This window comes from Pteropus alecto, unplaced genomic scaffold (assembly GCF_000325575.1).
Source record: "Pteropus alecto unplaced genomic scaffold, ASM32557v1 scaffold113, whole genome shotgun sequence".
Classification (NCBI taxonomy): Eukaryota; Metazoa; Chordata; class Mammalia; order Chiroptera; family Pteropodidae; genus Pteropus; species Pteropus alecto.
Genome location: NW_006433949.1, coordinates 2,781,113 through 2,802,796, shown reverse-complemented (window position 1 = coordinate 2,802,796; position 21,684 = coordinate 2,781,113). Strand labels below are relative to the sequence as shown.

The window sequence follows — 21,684 nt, the reverse complement described above, 5'->3', positions numbered from 1 at the left end:
ACCTTTTTCTGTGTGATTTTTTTAGAAGGGGCACTCTCTTCTTATTTCTTAGAGGAGAAGAGTGTAAGTGTGACTGAGGACTCTGTCAAAGAATTGAGAGAAAGTGTACTCTCAAGGAATGAAAACACAAAGAAGAGCCTAGGGCACAGGAAATCAGTTTACCAATCTGCACTTCCTTGCTTTGGGGATCTGAGGTCTGCGCAGATTGCGTTTTTATGGAACAGTATCAGATGTGAGCCACAGATTTCAGAGTCAGCTTTGTGAATTTCTGTTGTTTGTCACTAGAGTGACCGCGATAAAAATACTCACACTGCCTTATCCTTCTTATCTGGTTTTAAATTCAGAACTCTGTTTGATTTTTCTGAGGTTTTTAAAAAGACATTCTTCGTGTTTCTGGCCACCTTTATTTCAGCCACTTCAATTTGAAGTTTATTAGGAATATGAAATATGAAAAAAATTTTTCCTCTCACCTACTCTTATAAGGGGAGAACAGCTTGTTTGAAAAACGTATGTACAGATAGAGAAGCCTGCAGTGGAGGGGCGTCTCGTTCGCGTGGCGTGGCATGGCAGCACTGTGCTGCTGCAGGAGTGTGACATGCTTCATGTGTGTCAGGGAGGTCAAGAGAGAGGACTGAGTGCTTTTCAATTCCCAGAGGAACATTCCCCTCGTGGGCTCTCCGTACAATGCCTTTGTTTGGAGGCATAAACAAACATTAGGAAGACAGTCTGTGCCAGCTTTTTCATCTGCATACCAGCGTGGCAGCGTCTGGAGCACTTTCCTCACATCCATTGTTTGGTAGCACCTTTGGGTATTCTTCTAAAGAAGGTCCCCTTGGTTTCTGCCGCTCCCCTCTCATGAACACGAGCAGCCCACAGCGGTGAACGGAGCTGAGGTCTGCTCTCAGCCGTGCTCTCCTCTAAAGAAAAGTGCTGACGGGGTGTGAAGGATGTGAAAGAGGAGAAAGGGGAATGTCACCGTGTGATGTGGCACCGTCATCAAAGGCATCTGAGGTGCCTGAATCTCCCCTGGTCTGTGCTGGACTCTTGCAGGTCATTTCAGACATGACTTTGGTCCACACAATAGTAGGCCTTTGTTTCTTTGTTAATGAAGTGTAATAGAGGTCAAGTAACATTTTCTTTGTAGCAGGGAAGGGAACCTGTGTAAAGCTACATTCCTTTAGGGCCCAATCTTGGAAATTCACTTATCAGGCAAAACTGGTAAAATGCTCAAACCTCATAGCAGTATGAATTTCTGAAGACTGTGTATGACTGTGATATTTGATTTCAGATTGGAGTATCCTCCTTGGAGAATGTTCACTACAGACAATCAGCAAACGGCTCAAGGACGTGTGCCGGATGTGTGGAATCTCTGCCGCAGACTCTCCTTCTATCCTTAGTGCCTGCCTGGTTGCCATGGAGCCCCAGGGGTCCTTTGTAGTGATGCCAGGTAAATCTCTTCTTGTCAGTCCCATTAATGAAGTATCACATCAGTTCAGTCTATTTAAACTTAAGTCCATAGACAAGTGTATCTTTTTGTTTTATTATCTTTATAAGAGAAGATGGTTCTTAGGGCTCAGAAATGGAAACATTTGGTCTCTTCCAGGGGGGAGTAGTTTATGATTTTATTATCCTTGTTGACTGTAGCTTCGGGGAGAGCCTACATTCTGGATGTGATTGAGAGATCTTACAGTCATGGCTAATTAACTGTTGCCTGACCCTAACTCGTCAGTGTTTAAAGATTACCCTCCTGAAATGACTGACGTGGACACCAGCATGATACATATTTGGATATCCTTTTTAAGACAGGTGTTTGACAAAAACTGCAAGCAGTCTCAAGAGAGAATATTTGGAGTCTTTCTTAAATGTTTGAGGATGAATGCTGAGGCAGATAGGGGTGAAGCATTTAGCACAGTGCCTGGCCTGTAGTAAATTCTTAGTGCCAGTATGCTGATAGCTAAAACATTGTGGCCACTGAATTTTTTTAAAAATCAGCAGCTAAGATATTTTACAATTTTATAACTAAGCAGTTTTATACTTTTTAAACCTATTATTACCATCCAGATATTTCCAACCCTGTCCACTCACTCCCTATAAAAGTAAGTAGTGCTGTGGTTCAGAAGGGCTTACTCACCCTCTGTGCAGTGAGCGACAGGTGTCCTGTATTGACCTTAGGTCAGTTGTTGCCTGCACCACTTGGGCAAAGTGCACAACTTCTTTGTGCTGCTCTGTCCTCACCATGGAATAGGGATGATAGTTCCTTCCTCGAGAGGTGGCTGTGATGATTGAGCGAGATGACATGAATAAAGAATTTAGCACAGAATCTGGACTGTAGTAAGCATTCAATAAATGTTAGTGGTAACGATTAATAGTTGAATGGTACCATTTACACAGAATTGTAGCATTTAGGAGAATAGTGCTTTATGAAATTGTGAGCAAACACACGAGGAAGGAAAGTGGAAGATTTATTTTTAGGAATGCTTCCTGTATAAGTAATTAAAATATCTTTGGTAGACTCAACCCAGTTTTATCTTAATTTTTCCAGTGTGAAATGAGGTTTGAGTTATCATAGCTATATGTTCTGAGTCAGTTTCTTGAAGATATTTAAACAGTTGGGCTCAACTTTAAATGTGTATTCATCATGGCAGTCATGTCAAACTCATCACTGCAGCTCAGGTCCTCTTAAAAACATCATTTCTGGAGTTGTTCACTGCTGCACAAAAGGATTGATACATTTTTTTTTTTTAAAAGATGCTGTCACGATGGGCTCTGTTTTTGGCCGAAGTACTGCATTAAACATGCAGTCATCTCAGCTTAACACCCCTCAAGATGCTTCTTGTACACACATCTTGGTGTTCCCAACATCATCAACCATCCAAGTAGCTCCAGCCAACTATCCCAATGAAGATGGGTTTAGCCCCAACAATGGTGAGTGGGAGACCCCATGTGCATAAAGCTCAGCTTCTTCAACAAGACACAGAGCTAGAGTATGGAGTCAGGGGCTGCTGCAGGCTCTTCTGTGTCGTAATAAACAACATATGACATGCGAAGAGGGGCTTGAAGGTCAGAGAATCTTTGGTTTTGAAGATTTAATTCGTCTGCACTATTACCAAGACCAAATATTTTCTTCTCTTGGGTAATTAACTGTCTCCTGTTTTTCATTAAAGGCAAAAAAATAATATTTACTTGGTAGTGTCCTATACATGGGTGTCACTCTTTCAATAATTTGATTTTAAATGTAGGAAGACTACTTGGCAGATAAAGTTAGCACCTTCTTCTTATTGATCTTTGGGGCTCTAATTTATTCTAAAACAACTTTTTACTTGATTATTCGTAAAAGATTTTTTTGGTTTGAATATATTAAGGCATTTGCCAAGAAATAAACACTCAGTATTATGCAGCCATTAGCATTGTTTTTTAAAGAATTTTTAACAACTACCAACATTTTCTCCTATTAAATGGGAAGGGTAAAGAGATAACTACACTATATGTACGTATATATCCAACATATATAGCATGATCACAATGGAATAACAAATAAGAGAAAAGAATCATAGCACAAATGTTTATGGTGATTGGGTTTTGGGTGATGGTTTTCCCCTTTTGTACTTTTTTGGGCATGCACCTTTTAAAATATGAGAGAGGATTTCTTAATGAAAACATGGTGCTTTGATCTCCTTATGAAATAGGTCTCCAGTTTCAGAGCAAGTTCATACCTATTAACATGCATTAATTCATCCTCCAGTATTTTAGATGCTAATTGGCTATATAGATGGAGTCTGATATTTTCTTGGATGGTGTCAATTTTAACTTTGTTTAATAATTAAATTGCTTCTTTAGCTGTTTTGCCATCATTTTATGTTTCTTTGGAGGCTATACAGAAGGTGGACTTTTATGTTCTTTATTTCTACACTCTGTTAATATTTCACAGTAGGAGATCATTGGAGAGAGTACAGTTGGCACACATTAAATCTGACTAGTTAACAGCACCTGCCTATAGTAGTCATAGGCCAACAAAACAGTGTATCGGTTAATTGGGAATATGGATCATATTTTTAATTTCTGTGCTTTTCTCCCTTCCTCTCTAGATGACATGTTTGTTGACCTTCCATTCCCAGATGATATGGACAATGATATTGGCATATTAATCACTGGGAACCTCCATTCCTCTCCCAACTCCTCCCCAGTCCCCTCCCCAGGCTCTCCTTCTGGAATCGGTGTGGGCTCTCACTTCCAGCATAGTCGGGTAAGGACGGTTTGCAGTTGGTTGTTCAAAACAATCTCAGCCTTCAGGAAAATAGTCCCCTAGAAGCGTGATCATCTTTTTACTACCTGTACCTTTCTTCTCATGGGCTTGGTCTCTGTCCTGGTTTAAGAGAAAGAAGTATGAGAATGTGACTCTGCAGTTGTTCCGTTTTGAATAAAGGCAGGCATTTGAAAGAAATGTGCTATTATTCCTGATGAATATGTTTTATTAGCGGAATAGTCAGTCCTATTACAGCTGCAAGGGTTTTGTGCAATTATTGTTTTCTTAGCAAAAATTAGTTTTGGTTGCTTGCTGCTCCCAGTTATTTTTTTATTTTTTGCTGAAATAGTGGCTTTTCAGAGGCTAGTTCGACAGCCCTATTTATTTAACGTGCAAAGTAACTGTGTTAATTGAAGAATACATTGTTGATGGTTAATTATTCTGAAAGGAGCATGATGTCCTGTGTCATGTCATGGTTCCTTTATTTTCGTCGCCCCGATCTTTTCTGTGGCCAGCCTGCAGGATTGGCAAGAGCCCACAGGAGGCTGACTTGGAGAAAGGTTCAGGTCGATGCCAGAGTATTAAGGGAAAAACCAGAGTTTACAACGTTTCATTTTTCAATGTCCTAGGGATTTTGGAGGTGGATTAACAGAAGATTGAAGAGTTAAAGGTTCTGCTGTAATTCGTGTTAACTTTGTTTAAAAGCTAGATGATTCATGCCTTATCACTGTATTGTACTTTTTATTTAAAATGCTACACAAAAAAAATAGCTATGTCTAATACATTAAATTGGACAGGTATAAACAGCCTGTTCAGATTCATTTAGACACTTAGAAGACTTAGATTTTTGTCAGATGGCACTTTTATTGCCAGCCCTGAGTTCACTGAAGGACAATCAAGAGAAAGAAGATTTAAAACTTTAGTCACCGAGCAGATGAAACCAGGAGGGCAACTCAGTGGACTGCCTTCGTGTTACTGCCTGCCCGCACCTCCCCCTTCTGGAAGGGGGAGGGCTTTTAAATATCTTTAGTTCCTCCACAATCATTGGCCAGTTAATGACATTTTATTACTTCATTGAAGATTGTTGTGATAGGAACCAGTAACACAGGTTTTATATTGAGTAGTTTTAATTTTGGATTAATGTGAACTCTAGAGGCAAATTGCATAGTGGCTAAGAATGCACGCCCTGGAGTTTGATACATACAGCTCTGAGTTACAGCCGTGCGGCTGACTGGCTGTGTAGCCTTGGACAGGCTTCTCTTTCTCAGCCTTAGTTACCTTCCCTGTGAAATGGAAAGCATAGCACCTACTGCCTCCCAGTACTGGTTGTTGTAATTCAGTTTATCCATTAACAAGGAATTGGTAGTTGAAGTGTAATGTTAGTTTTATAAGAAACAGAGGTATGCTGTATTTTCTCCCTTTGTTGGAGCCTTAAGCCCTAAAGTCGTTAATTGAATGTCACAGTTTAAGTCAGGTAGCCTTCTTCAATCCTGAGCACCTGTAGCCTGGTGACCCCTGAGGTTTTCAGCATTTCCTCTTTCTAAACCATTAAACATTCTTTGATATCCAATTAAGGTATTACAGCAGGGTAAAGAATTGTTCAAGGTTACAGTAAATTTTTATTTTTTAACCAACTCAGAATTAATACAATTTGGTATAGTAGTTGAGGATTATTTTTTTTCTTGAAACAGAAGGCTTTTGAAAATAGATTACTTATTGCTTGCATGAAAGCTATATTTTCCTCATGAAGCTTACCTAGAAGAATCAAAGATGAGGGAAATGTTGGTTTCAGAAATTAGCAGTAAGTCCCTTACAGGAGCCTCTTATTAAGGAGATAGCTGTAAAGTCAAACAAGGCCTCTTCACAAGCAGCTGTCACACTCCTGGCAGTTCGGGAGTGTCAGTGCCCTGCAGGTACAGGTGAGGGGTTAGGTTTCCTGATCAATGCTGCCGACAGCAGACGGTCAGGTGCACTTGTGTATTTTTGGTTGGTTGCTGGTGCAAGAGCACACGGCAGTGGTATCTTCAGCTGTCAGAAAGTCCACTCTTCATTTTCAGTTTGATACCTAATAATGCCACAGAACAGATTTTACATTGTGCGGGAAAGAAACCAAAGAAAATAAATACATACTTAATTGACAGATGTCATTAGTTTTGCTGGTACCTTCTGCCTGAGCAGTAGTTTTCATCAGATATCTGTGTGCAGCAGAGACAGGCCCCCCACCGTTGTCCTTTCTCGGTTACCTGGCATTTTTGTGTGAGATGCTGCCAGGGAGGGGGTTACTCACTACAGTGTGCAGAGTGAATTGATAGAAAGTTGGCGAAGGTGATCAAATGGTACAGACTTTCAGTTATCTAATAAGTCATAGGGTGTAATGTACAGCATGGTGACTGTAGTTAATACTGCATTATATATTTGCAAGTTACTAAGAGTAGATCTTAAAAGTTCTTATCACAAGAAGAAAAATTTTGTAACTGTGTGTGATGAGTATTAACTAGACTTAACTGTGTCGATCATTTTGCAGTATATACAGATATTGAATCATTATGTCATACACTTGAAACTAACGTTATATGTCTATAGCTCAGGTTTCTTTAAGTTGATTTTTTTAAGTTTTATTCGGTGATAAGTGCTGATCATGCCTTTGGGACTTTGTTTTCCAGAGCCAGGGCGAGCGTCTTCTTTCTCGAGAAGCACCTGAGGAGCTGAAACAGCAGCCCCTGGCCCTTGGGTATTTTGTCTCAACTGCCAAAGCTGAGAATCTCCCCCAGTGGTTTTGGTCATCATGTCCCCAGGCTCAGAACCAGTGCCCCCTTTTCCTAAAGGTTGGTTTTGTATCATATTTGAAACTTGGGAAGATGAATGACTTGTGCTTAAGTTTAGTTTTGGTTAGAATTCCCTCTTAGTCTGCCATAGTCTTACTCTGTTCCCTGTTTCTCTCACATCTGCTTCCACTCTGAGGATATTTTCGTTACAGTTTGTAGGTGGAGAGTAGAATTTAGGAAAGGAACACAAAACCACGTCACACAGAGGTGAATCACTTGAACCCAAGGAGGACGCTCTGTAGGGCCCGGAGGGCACGTCTCGAGTGGGCACGTGGGTCCATGTCATGCTCTTCCTCCGAGTCTGCATGGCTCGCTGTCAGTGAAGTCCAGCCACGTGGCGAGAACAACTGGTTGTCCTCTTCCTCCCCGCCCACAGGCTGCCAGCGCTCCTCACTGGAGTGTGGCAACAGTTAGCTAAGAAATTCCACATTGACACTGCTCCTTCCTGTACATTTCTTGGAAACTTTTAAACTTTTAATCCAAATTAAGGGTTAAATTCAAAACATCTCCACTTCCAGTTTGGGTAATAGAAACTAGAAAGAAATCCATCTTTCACCCACTGATTGGCAGAAAGCCAAAGGTTGACAGCATAACTCTGTTGGCAGGGCTGTGGGGAGAAACCAGATATTACAGCCCTACACATTTCCCTTTTGACGCAGCAAACCCACTTCTAGAAATCTATTCAAAAGAAACTTGGCAAAAGCAAAAAATGACATATGTGAAAGATTAGAAGAAGCTGAAATGTCCAGCAGTAGGGGACTGGTTGAATATATTATATTCTTTCAGTGGAGCATTAGTCATCTGTACCAAAATGAGGAATAATTTTATATAATTGCGTGGAGTATAGATTACCATTCAGTAATCTATAAGACACACACACATACACACATACATCTGGAAGGTTAAAACCAAAACAATCGAAGCAATTTTTTTTCCTAATGACTTTAACATATTGTGAAATCAAAGAATTTATTCATATAATCTTCATTTTGAATTAGAATTATTAGTATAAACCTAGATTATTTTTTCCTCTCGAAAAACACATACACATTTTTTAGCCTGTTTACTGAAAAGGCTTAGGAGCAGCAATGGCTTAGGAGCAATAAACACCTCTATTTCCACGATTGTGGTTCCTAAATACCATTTCTCATTAAAAAGAACCAGAATTCTTTGAAGAAATAACTGATTCCAGGTCTGAAGTAAGAATTATTCAAGATGAACCTGGGATGTCTTGTCATGTCTGAAAGCAAGGAAGTCACCAAAGATTATTCAAGTCCCATCAGAGGACCCAGTTGCCAACTTGGAGGGGTCCCCAGGGGTGGCACCATTTGGTCACGAGAAAGAATGACAGTAGCAATAGATCGAAATAAATCTATGGGTTCATAATTGTGCTGAAAACAAAACAGCAGTCACCTTTGAAAGCTGCTAGAGCAGCAACTCATTAACCTAAAAATTAAAAAATTAGAAAAGAATCAAGCATTTATATTGGCTCTCCTTTACGAATTACATTTCTTAGTTATTTAATAAACTGTGCTAAAGCCATTGGGTTAAAAACTGATGGGGAACTCTATAGTGGATGGAGCACGCTGGTACCTACTGAATCCAGATTTGGTTGGAATTCCAAAGTGACTGGTTATATTATCAGGTGGGACAACACATTAAGTTTATTTTGCTGTGATGGGATAAGTAGGAATAGCATCAGTTATAATGTATTTCAACCCCCCCCCCCTCCCCCCCAATAATCTGAATGTAGTGACTCTAGAATGATCTATCAATTTATGGGAAATCAGGATAGAAGAACATTACCACAAGGATAGCAAGCCACATCCAGATTGTGGGGCCTTCTACAGATTAAGCCATCAAGAGGCACGTCATTTAATCATTTACAATGCTAGCTTTTTTTTCAACTGTAGGATGTGGAGTTATGTGGGATCACATTGGGGTTACTGAGCAGCTTACAATTCATAGACTCGTAGAAGCCTTGACTTCTAAGGACTTCCTTCCAGAGCATCTGCTTCTGGCAGACATGGGCCTGCCTCTGTTCTGCCCCGTGGTCGACACGACCGGGAAGGTAACTGTCTTTGTTCTTTTGCCAGGCTTCGCTGCATCACCACATTTCTGTAGCACAGATGGACGAACTTCTCCCTGCCAGGAATTCGCAGCGGGTTCCACATCCTCTTGACTCCAAAACCACATCTGATGTTTTAAGGTAGGCAACACAGGCAGTGTAGCAGCACAGTTTGAAATTATATTCCTTTGCTCTTGTTTATCCAAGGTGTTTTCATGGAAGTGTGGTGTCATGGAAGAGATGCTTCCTTTTATGCAGTGGAGCACTGTCTGATTAGCCGGTCAGAGCCACAGTCCCTCGATACATGCACGGGACAGGCAGTGCAGCTGACCCTATTAAGTTAAATGTGTGCACGTACAGTCGTCTTTGCTTCCTGTTTGAAGGAGGCATTTTGTGGTAATGAAAATAGATCAGAATTAGGGGATCAGTGTTAGAAGACAGAGTCTGGACCTTAAAGCACTTAGCTTTGAAAACCTTTTTTAACCTCTCTGATACAGATTTTATAAATAAAACGATCTAGACTCCATAGTAGGGACATACGTCCCAGAAGTAGGTACTAATTCTCTTGCATTTTAGCAGGCCATAAACATTTTTCATGTATCTTCAGAAAATATACAGGCTTTTTCTAATGTTTTCTAACTCTTAAATGATTTGGGAATTATAGTTAAGCAAGAACCTGATCAACATGATTTTGGCTTCTAGGGCCTCTAGAACAACATCATTAAATGGAAATCTAACTTGAGCCACATATCTAATTAAAAATTTTCTAGTAACCACATTATATAATAAAAAGACATCAGTGAAGTTAATTTTATTTGTAAATTTATCATTTATATCAAAAATATATCGGAATAACATCAGATATATCAAAAACAATATCATTTCAACAGTAATCGGTGTAAAAATATTCATGAGCTCTTTTAATGCTTTTTGAACACTAAGCCTTTGAAGTCCAGGGCCTGTTTTATGTCTGGATTCACGCGTGGCCAGTGGCTGCTGTATTGGGCAGTGCAGGTCTAGAAGGAAGCGGGGATGTGAGAGAAAACTACAGACAGAGCCTGGGGCAAGTGAAGGTGTGATGTTGCTGATGTCCGGAACGTTAGGGTTTGTGGATCAGCTCACCTCTGTCGAGCCCCGTGCCCTGATCTGTGTGTTCTCTCCGGCAGGTTCGTTTTGGAGCAGTACAATGCTCTGTCCTGGCTCACGTGCAATCCGGCCACCCAGGACCGTACCTCCTGCCTTCCCGTCCACTTTGTGGTGCTCACTCAGTTGTACAATGCCATCATGAATATACTTTAATTGGAAAAGCACTTGTTCTCTCTCTGGCTCAGTTCCTTCTCCCTGCAACCTCAGTCCAAGGAGCCTGCTACCCTCTGCAGATGCCCCACGTCCTCTTCTCGAGACCACTGTCCACAGTCCTGCACTGTGATTCCTTCTCAGCAGGCACACGTCATTTCTGCAGTGTTCATTACCAGAGTGACTCATTGACACTTCTCTCATGGACCTGGAAACTGCCACAAAGCAGTGACTTTCAGCCAGTGTTAACGGTGTGTGCAGCCCCAAACCACTGGTTCACAGGAAGTTTTTATTGTTGGTTTTTAAGAGGGAAACAGAAGAGACAGTATCCTTTTGCACAAGAGTCTGTGTTTTCAGTCTCTGTTTAAAAAGAAGGGTAGTTGAGCCCTTTGGATGAAATCCTCTAGTTCTTGGTGTATGGCCTGTGGGTTTCCTGAACTCCATAATCTGGGACTTTTTAAAAATAACCAGCTCAAGTACATGATTTCACAGTGGGGTTTCTCTTACCCTAGTGCTCCCATCTCGATTGGCTGAGTGCTTTGGTTAACTTCATACCTGTGTGTAGATACGAAAGGTCTGGAGACACCTTCATTTTGTTTATTTATTTTCAGTTGTTTTGTCATATGATTTTCGTGACTTTCTTTTAATTTTTTTCAATTCATGAGGACCAGGTACAGTAGCTGAAACCCAACTTAGATCCACCATAGGATTCTTTGACTACATACCTCTGTCCTAGAAGCCGGAAAAGGAGTGAAAACAAATTGGGGAGATCGTGCCGAAAAAAGTAACGTATTCAGAACCACCCAGCAGTAGGTTTTGCTAAGAACAAACTGGGTAAACATTCTGCCATGTTCCTTATTAAAAGTGGCCAGCGTCTCATGAAGGATGACATTTTTATACAGAAGGCAGTCAAGCTCAACTCAGAGCCATGGAGGCGAGTACCTTCATTAGTTTTATACAGTCGCAATGGAAATATATTTTCTAGTGAATTCTTATTGAAAGCCAGGTCTCTCCTCATTAGATCAAAAGGGACTCATGTACATATTACAATCGAAAGTGTTTGCTCATAAAATCAGTTATAAATATGGTGAATTTTTTCTGGACCATAGGAATATTATTTCAAAGAAATATTACAACTTAATCATTCAATTAGTACTTGAAGTTGAGCCTTCGTGTTGGGACTTTTTCTAAAAAATGCCTTTTTAAAGCATTAATGGCTAATTGAAGTATTTTATGACTCCTCATTCCAGGCCCAAGAGGGTTGTCTTTAAGACTCCGTTTCTCACCCCTCCGTTGCTGTGCGTTTCTGAGGGCGGTGGGCTGGGCTCGCCTCCTGCGAGCCACTCTGATCAGGCTGTGGAGCTCTGGTCATCTGTGGAGAGAATCATGCAAATTTTAAACGTTCTTCCAAGAGACTACCATATCCTGGTTATTAACAAAAGGAAAAATGTAATAACTGATATGATTTTGTAAAAGTATTTTTCTTGAAATAATCTAACGTTTAAAACATTATATTAAGAAAAGTGGTGTGGTGGGAATGTGAAAGCAGAGAAATAACTTGTAAATGGATAATTTTGTTCTCTGTGCCACCAATTGAGGGGGGGGTTGACTTTCGCAATGTATAGGTTAAAAAAAATCTGATATATCAAACCATTTGTATCTAATGTGTACAGTGTAAAATTGACTTAAAAAATATTGCAGTGCTATTTTTTCTTAATCAGAAAGGAAAAATTCTCAAGGCCTTTTGAAGAGCATAAGATGATGAAGATTGTAAACTTGTATAAAATTATCTTGGTGAGAAGACAAATTGTAAAGTAGATATTTGTAATCTTTTACCACTTTGGGGTTGCTTTTTTTCCCAGAATTCATCAGAACTTTGAATTTTTTTTTAAAATGGGCTGTTTTTAATGCAGGGGCTTTTCTTCCCTAGAAACCCAATTCTAAGCAAAAAAAGAAAAAAACCACAAAAAACAAAAAACCCCTACAAAAAATTTTAAAAAAAGGCAGCAAAGGGTAGTTTTCATCTGGTGTCTTTTATTTAAGTTTTTTAAGTTAAGAAAAGCTGGTGACATATTTATACGTTTTTGTGCAAAAATAAATGAATGGCAATAGATTTTAAAAAATCTTATTATGTACTTCTGTGTGGAAAAGTCTGTATAATATTTCCCTTAAATATGCATTATTTTACTTGTGAGTTTTTTACTGAATTAATCTGAAATGTACAAGCCCTGGATTTGCTACAGAGTGAGAAGTTATTTTATTTTTTTTTTTATTTTTAATTTTGGAAATTCTGCAGAAATCAGAACTCTTACCATGGTTTGAACTAAAAAGGGGAAATGGGGCGGGGAGAGGGGGCGGGATTGTCCAGCATGCTTGTATGTATATTTCAGAACCTTTTTTAAATGTAAAAGCTGTAAATTTCTGGGAAGTTCTGAATTTCTTTTGTTTTCTTTTTTTCCTTCAAGCATTTTGCAGTGAGCTTCTTTTATATATAGCAGACAATTTGAAAGAATACAAAAATATGTGAAGTTCATTTAAAAAAACTACAGTATAGCGCTGGTACAGTACACTAAAAGACTTTGATAAAAAAGAAACAATACTAAAAGGCCTCCATTTTAAATGTCATTCATATATACCTTGTGAATGAGAGCTATATACTTTTACACACTTTTTTAGAGGAATAAATTATTGAATTACTGAAACTTTGAGTGGCTTTTTTCCCCCCTCCCATCCTGCCTCTATAATTAAAACGATCTATGCCTGTTCGTGAAGTATACGCGTGATGGATTCAGCAGCCCTTGACTAGGAGCCAGGCTCTCCCTCCCAGAATCAGATAGACGTAGAATTTTACTGCCCTGAGTACCCCATCCACCCACCAGCCGTTCTGTAAAGGGTCTTCTCAAAGCACCCAGGTGCGAGTGTATTCCGATTACGAGCCTGTAATTCTTCCTTTCTCTTCACAGTCCCAGCCAGTTCCTTAGAAATAGCAGACAGACCTCCGTTTGCCAGTTTCCCCGATTTCAGACTGGTGACAACCGTCTGCCGTCTAACACACCACACACAGGCAAGGCGTGCACTGGCCGCGTGGCACCCACTGCGTTGTTCTCTTCCCCTCAGCTCCGTCCACGCGGGAAACCACGTGCTCTGGCTGAGACGGTAACCCCCGGGGCTCGGCAGAGCTTACAGTCGAGGTGGGAAGAAATCAAACACCCTTGCTTTTTTTAAAAATTTTTTAATTTCATTTTTTTATGATGGCATTAGTTCACGAAATCCAATAAGTTTCAGCTGTACACTTTAACAGTAAGGCATATGTATATTTACACAGAGTAGTCACCTCCCATAGCTAGATATCGTTCTGTCACCACATATTTCAACGTTATGGGTTTTTTTTTTTTTTTAAGTTTAGTGGAGTAACATTGGTTGATACAATTCTATAATTTTCAGGTGTACATTATGATTTAACATCTGTATATTCTATTGTGTGTTTACCACCCAAAGCCCAGTTTCCTTCAGCTACCATATATTTGATCCCCTTTACCAACTTCACCCTCCCCCTATGCCCCTATATTTGACCCCCTTTACCCCTTCTACCTCCCCGCTCCTCCCCCACCCTCTACCCTCTGGTAACCACTAGTCTATAGTCCATGTCCATGAGTCTCTGTTTGTCTTGTTCATTTGTTGCTTTTAGGTTTATATCCCACACATAAGTGATATGTGATTTTTGACTTTTTCTGTCTTGCTATTTCACTTAGCATGATTATCTCGAGGTCCATCCACGTTGTCACAAATGGCAGTATTTCATCTCTTCTTAGGGCTGAGTAATATTCCATTGTGTACATGTACCACAGCTTCTTTAGCCAATCATCTATCGTAGGACACTTCAGTTGCTTCCATGTCCTGGGAAAAGCCCTTGCTTTTTAATCTTCCTCTACCCATTTAGAAGGATGCATTGTTCCCAACCTGAGATCCTCTGAATCTAGAGGGAAAACCATCGAGACTACTCAGCCTCAGTTACTGCAGACGTGGGACGAGGGCGTTTCCCTGACAGATGCTTTGCAAACTAAAAAGCTGTGTATCCTTGTTATAGTTGAACCATTGAAGAAGGCTGAGAAAAGTGAGGCCACATTTTCATTTCAAAGAGCAATGGCCTGCGTCACCGAGGCATCACTGTCTTCCGGACATACGTAGTTCTCAGTCTGCACTGTCTGTAACGCCGCTTGCCAGACACAGTATTAAAGGACAATACCTCTCCTAGGTCCTATGTCATTAGGTTGGTCCCATGATTCCTGCATCCCCTTCAAAATCAGAATTAGGTATATTTTTACGTGCGTTCATTAGCTTGGGAACTTTGCTCAGAAATTGGGTGGTACTTACCCAACAATTAGCAAACGTTGGTTTATTTATAAGAGGAACTTTGTTTCCATAACCTTTACCAGCTGTACTGACTTGGCAACAGTAGCTAGATCTCTTTGAGGTAGGAAAAATTCATTGTGGGAGGCATATAAACATTTTGCAAATTAGATGTAGATAAATCTGTCTTGGCACTGAGGAACCATCAGCCTCCAGCCGTTTGCAATGCTCAGATTCTGCTTGATGCCGGGTCACCTCCTCCAGTGATGCCACGGCATAATTTTATGTCCCTGCTATTCAAGAAGTTGTGGGCCAAGGATTTGTTCCCAGCTGATGTCAAAGAGCCAATAAAAGCCTTTATAGAAAGTACAGTTTGTCAACAGAAGTTTTTAAAAGCGGACTTCTCATAAGACTTAATGCCCAAGCGTGAGCCACATGCCGAAAACAGTCTTTGGTGCTTGTCATTTACGCAACACAAGTCATTATATAAAGATTTTCACTTTTGAATTCACCACTTGCCAAAATCCTATCAGGATGCAATCTGAGTATATTACCACTATTACCTTGGTGTTAAATGATTCGCTTGTTTATATCCCCTTGACAAAAAGATCACTTTAACAGTAATTATTTCATGTCATTAATACCTAATGAGACACCATTAGAAAGTTCTGTTGTGCCGGGTAATTATATGGCTGTAACGATTGCCCTGGGCATCTTACTCTGCCTGGAACCAGATAAACCAGTCTTTCCCCAGGTCACTTGAAATTCTCAGGTCAAGTTTAAAAAAGATTTTTTTGACACTTACTGCTTCTGACTAGAACTCCAAAGTAATGAAGCAGGTAAGAAATAGAAGTTGATGAGGAAGAAAGTTTGTTTAATCCCCAGGAAAGAGCTTGGATAAGACTAAAGGATTGATTTTTTTTTTTTCTCTGTAAAGGTTATTTCCTCAATGAGCATTAGTTACCAGGTGATGGGAAGTGACAGACGGACACTAGAGTCCGTCTCATTTATTTTTTAAAAACAAATGGGGAAGTGAGAAAAGCACATGTTTTGTTTTCATCTAAACCCAGCATTTGTCTGGGCTGTTACTTAATGCTCTGTTCATTTATAGGCATCAAAGCAAGTCTGTCGCAGAGCGTGCTTAAAAATGGCCCAATACTCAGAACAGGCGAATGCGGTGACCTGCGCAGCCCCTCAGCGTTTCCCTGGCCTTTGCTGCCTGTTCTCTGCCTTCATTGCCTTGCTAGCAGATTAGGCATGTTTCTGCTAAATAAAATCAGCTATATTCAAGAAAATTGACCCCACAGGAGCTAGGACTAGAGGGCTAACACAAGGAGGGGGAAGGGGAATCGATTTAAATAATTTAGGATGAAAGATAGTAATCGTCTTATTTAATTTGAGCTCGAATATTTTTTAGTCTAAGTTAGCTCCTTTTATTTAAATCGTATTTCATTCCCTTAGAGTTCTCAATGTTGCTCTTATTTATATGCGATATTTTATTTCCATAAATAATTTCCTGTCAGCTTCCTTTTCATTTTAAGTATGTAATTTTTCGTTGTAGGGGAGATAATGTTTACATAGTTATATATACACACCCCAATATTTTTTTCCCTGTTATTTCTTATATCATGGCAAAGCTTAGGAAGTTACTCTCTTTATCAGGACTGGGGATCGAAAAGTCATGTTGGCTTTGCAGGAGAAACTGATGACCTTCCAGTGATTTTTCTGTGACACAGGAGGATTTACTTTACATGGCAACAACTTTATATTAGACCGACTATAGATCAGGCTGAGAGTAGGCAGTCAGGAAGCGTTTGTTGAACACAAGACTGTTGAAAGAGTAGAATACACCTCAAAAATCTGAAATAATGCACCAGCAGATTAGTCATATCCTGATGCCCTTTGAGGGAACAGGAAGTATATAATTTTATTTAGTAGAAAATAAAGGAATTTTTGTTGTTGATTTAGATTTTTTATTCTGTCAATTTAGGTCATTTAGATTTTTACAAGAAAAAAAAAATTGAGTTTTTCCAACATATCGCTCGCTCTGTAGTTGCAGAGTATTCTCCAAATTATGAACCCGTTGTTTTGGTAATGTATGCTTCTTCTCATTTCTAAAGATATTTACGCATTTTTTTCTTTCTTGATTGATTTTTCTAGCAGTTTACTGTTTTTTAGTTTTACTTTTTTTTTTTTTCCCCAAGGAAACAGCTCATAGATTGAACAATTCTGCTGCTTTTATCCTGGCTTTTATCTTGCTGTTCCTTTTCCTAGTTTCCTGGAGGGTTTTGTCTCATTTTCTTTGAATCTTAATTGCCTTCTTAGTCAATTTATTTTCATTTTTGATGATACAGATATTTATAGCCTGGGGGTTTCTGGATGTGTGTGGCCCTCCTCAAATTATACGTAAAATTCTTAATGGGCATTGAAAAGGGAGAAGAGCTGATTGTATTAGATTCTCAGAGGTGTCTAACCCTAAAAGGGATAAAAATTACTGATCTGGGACTATGTTAAAGTTGATTGCATCCTGCAAGTTTTGTTGTTTAATGTTTTCATTTTTGTTTTTAGATTCTTAGTTTTTTGTTTTTTGTTTTTTGTTTTTAAATAAAGGAAAGCTCTCTTTGGATTTAAAGTCTCTCCTGCTATAATTTTCTCTTACTACAAACCTAATCTAGTAACGACTGGTTTTTGCGAACATCCTCTGAAACCTTCAAGACAAGGTATATCTTATTTCTTAGGCACCGCTGTCCAAAAGAAATATAATGTGAGCCATACATATAATTTTATATTTTTTAGTGGCCACATTAAAATAGTAAAAAGAAACAGGTGAATTTAATTTTATATTTTATTTAACCCAATATATCCAAATTCTTATTACAATTCAACATGAAATAAGATAAAAATTCTTGACGAGACATCTAGCATTCTTATTTTTACAATGTGTCTTCAAAATCCGGTATTTATGTTAAAAGCACATCAGTTTTGGATGTTAAATTTTCAGTGATTAAAGCCAAATGTAATTCTACCAAAACACTGAAGTTGCATTTAACAGGAAAAATATTTTATACTGCTTTAGTTTTTAAATTTTAATTTTAATTAAAATTAAATAAACTTAAAAAATATAGTGCGTTATTGTAATGGCTATGTGTTGAGCCAGATGGGTGCGAGAGGAAGTGGGCAGAACCACTTCAGAAACTACATAAATGTCTAACCATTGTACTGTACACCTGAAACTAATATAAAATGAAAACTAAGAATAAGAATTAGTTCCTCGGCCACACTCGCCACATTTCATAGCTCTCAGCAGCCACACAACTATCCTACTGGACAGTACAGGGTGTAAGCTTTGAAATCATTTTGTCTTGAATATATTTTTCATATTTTCTATTCCTCTGGACGTTAAAACCTGTCACAGGCAGATAGTAGGAGTTAAAATTTCCCACCACAATTTTGGGCTGTTCTTTTTCCTTTTGTGCTACATTACTGGTGCATAAAGTTTTCCACTATATCTCTGTTATATAATTTATCTCTGTATAATGACCCTTTATCCTGCATAATACTTTTGCTATAAATTATCCTTTGATAGTAATATGACCACCCATTTCTTTTAGAATTCTAATGTTATATCTTTGACCAACCATTTATTTTCACCCTTTGTTATTTTGTGTTTGCTGTTCTTTATACACGTTGTCGCATTTTATTTCTTTATGGAATAATTTTATTTCAATAGGGTAATTTCCACCATTTGCATTTCCTTGTTCTGTGTTACACTTTGACTTGTCGGCCAATTCTTATAAATACACGTATATATTTATTTGCTTCCTCTTCAGTTTTGCTTTTTTGTGTCTATACTCTATTTGCTTTTATCTTTAAAGCATTTTGGAAGGAAACTCCATTTTTGAATTCCATTAGCGATTACCTTGAAAGAGTCCACAGACATTCACGATGCCCCTCTCATTCCATATGTGCCCATTCTAGTAAAAATAACCCTCCCGTATGTACCGGTCCCAACACCATTTGCGCCTCTCATTAATTCATGGACGCGGCTTCACCAGCTTGTTCATTTCCTAGGCCACGTGGTAGTCTGTGAATGATCAGCAAACAGAAACGTTTTTCCACCCACTATCCTCCTTTTCCTTGAAAACCCTGGGGTCTTGCTCTCCTGGTCTCTACTTCATGGACCAAAACTCTGCCTTGCCCTGTGGCTCACACCTAGAATGTTCTCTCTGCTTGAGGCACTTCTCACCCCAGTCTCGGTGCAGAAGGAGCCTAAACTTTCCAGTCTCCCCACCCCTGTTGAGCCTCCCCTTGCTTGGGCTGGCTTCCTGTCCCTCCCGTGACTCCAGACTGGCCGATGTCCTCGATGGTGGCACTGACCACGCCGTGCTGCCAAATGGCTGCTTCCCCCATGGATCCTCTCGGCTGGCGCACGGGGGACATTTCACTGAGTGTGCCGAGTCACGAGCCATGATGAGTCCCTTTCTCCTGTGTTCCATTTTTCTAGAACCTTGTAAACTTGAAAGAGTTAGGTGTGTCTGACCCAAGTTCATTTCAAGAATATGTAGTTTTGAGTCCACACCTGCCATCAACGTCCTGAATTCAAATCCGGCTCTACTATTGTTCTTTCTGCCTGTCTCCTGGTCTGTAAATGTGGATGCGAATCACACATCCCGTCATCAGATGTGAAGATTAAAAGAAATGATACATGCATGGGAGCTACAGTGTGTGGCATGCGGTGGCCACTCAGTAAATGTCCGTCCCTGTTTTAACATCACAAAAGGGCTGACTTTACTCCTCCATGTGTTTGCCCAGTAGGCATTTCAAACATGGCTGAAATGGAATTGTTTTCTGTCCTAAACCTCCACAAACCTCTCTCCTTCCAGATGGGCAAGCCCAAAACTTCGGGGTTGCTCTAGACTGGTCTCTTTTTCACACCCTCCACATCTGATCCATTTTTTTCCCTCAAGCTTGTGAGTCCACCTTCAAAATCTGAGCTCAGAATCTGAGTTCTTCCCACCCCCACTTCTCATCCTTCAGACCTGTGTGTGGTTCATTCTTCATCCAGCATCCACAGTGGTCTCAGGTGAGCCACGCCCTGCTCCTCCTCAGCTCCCCACTATTGTGGGAATAAAGTCCAAACTGCAGCCCACGAAACATGACACGTTCTGGCCCCCGAACGCCTCTCCCGTGCCACGGTCCAGATACACTGGCCTCCTCACCACAGCCCTGGTGGGCTCCGGATCTTTGCACGTCCTGTTCCTTTTACCAGAAATTCTCGTTCCTTCTCCTCCTCCAGGCCTTTGCGTGACTTGCCCAGCAAGGCCTGTGTTTTGAGAAGCATACACCCCTGCTTCCTATGCTGCCAGCCCCCTCCACTGCTTCTCGTTCACCAAACTTAGCACGATTGATCACACGGTGCTATGTATTCACTTATTTCTTCCTCTTCCCTGCTGGAAGGTAAACATAGCAAGGGACGCAGGACTTTGCTCACTGCTGGATCCCAAGCACCTGGCACATAGTGGGCTCTGGAACAATTTCTCTTGCATTAATGAATGATTTTATGGGGCCTTTTCATTCAGGTCCCTACTATGGAGTCATCACCATAGAAACCTACCAGCCACCCCCTGACCCCTTTGTCCTTCCTTATTTCACTTTGCAGCCCTGATTACTCGTCAAAGACTCGACTTTTTGGTTTGTCGGTGTGTCATCTCACCCACCTCCTAGGACATCAGTTCCATGAAGTCAGAGGTCGTATCCCCAGCTTATCGACCAGCGCCTTCCATATGTGGAAGAAGGGCCACAGATATTTTCACCTTTTATTTTGAAATAATTTTAGACTTACAGAACAGTTGAAAATGTAGTTTGGAGGGTCTTGCTTCCCTGAGGCTAATGGTTGGCATAATCAAGGTACAAGCATACTCAAGAACTAAGAAAATTAACACTAGTACGTTACTCTTCACTAAACTCCAGACTTTACTCAGAGGGCACACGTTTTTCTACTCACGTCTTCCTGGTCCAGGGTCCAGTCCAGGATCCCCATTCATTAACTCATCAATGTCTCCTTTGTCTCCTCTGATCTGTGATTGTTTCTCAGTCTTTCTTGTTGTTTGTGACCTTGGCATTTTCAGAGTGTACCGATTAGTTCTTTGGTAGAATGCTCTTCAGTCTGGGTTGTCTGAGGTTTTCTCATGGTTGAGCTGAGGTCGTGCATTTTGGGACAGGAATATTACAGAAGCCAGTGCATCACATGCAGGGGTACACGATGTCCCTTCGACCCATCACAGGTGACTTTAACCTTGACCACTTGGTTAAGACAGTGTCTTCCAGATTTCTCCACCATCGAGTTACTACGTCCCCCCTCAAATATTTTGAGTTGAATGAATCCTACAAAGTACCACAAGCACACATCTTTGTTATGTTCCAGTTTGTCCACCAGGGGGCGACCTTCACCGAGGAATCTTTATGGGCCAAAGTTAGGGGTTTTCAAAGCACGAGGTCAAAGCCCTTGCTTGGGTGAACAGCCCCGAGGGACAGACTCCAAGCTGGGCATCAGGTGTGGGGATGGTTTTGAAGGGCAGTCTGACTCTTGGCAAATTTACAGTGTTTCGGGGAGTAAGCGAAGACTGGGCAACTGCCAGGGGGATGTGTGTGTGTGTGTGTGTGTGTGTGTGTGTGTGTGTGTTTGGGGTGACAGTGGTTAATGCTGCTGTTTTTAATGCCTGATTAGAAATTAAGAAGCCAAAGCAATGTCCTTCCAATGTTCCACCCCCTCCCAGAGACCAAAGGCCCACAGGCCCAGGTAGGAAGGGGTCCCCAGTGTGAAATGGCTGCTCGCCACCATGGAGATTGGCCCAGACCCCCGGGCAGTGGGAATTGTCACTCCTATTGCATTAAACTTTAAT

General features: G+C 40.4%; 1 protein-coding gene across 1 annotated transcript in view; it reads left to right on the top strand.

The window, feature by feature from the left end:
• The window catches only part of MED13L (mediator complex subunit 13 like), a 232,608-nt gene extending 219,474 nt beyond the window's left edge, over positions 1–13,134 (top strand). The window contains exons 25-30 of the mRNA XM_006908585.3: positions 1,289–1,447; positions 2,749–2,925; positions 4,086–4,243; positions 6,907–7,068; positions 9,165–9,277; positions 10,303–13,134. Of these exons, the coding sequence (XP_006908647.1) occupies positions 1,289–1,447; positions 2,749–2,925; positions 4,086–4,243; positions 6,907–7,068; positions 9,165–9,277; positions 10,303–10,435 (902 nt within the window). The 3' untranslated portion in view covers positions 10,436–13,134. The remainder of the gene's footprint in view (positions 1–1,288; positions 1,448–2,748; positions 2,926–4,085; positions 4,244–6,906; positions 7,069–9,164; positions 9,278–10,302) is intronic.
• Positions 13,135–21,684: the final 8,550 nt, after the last annotated feature.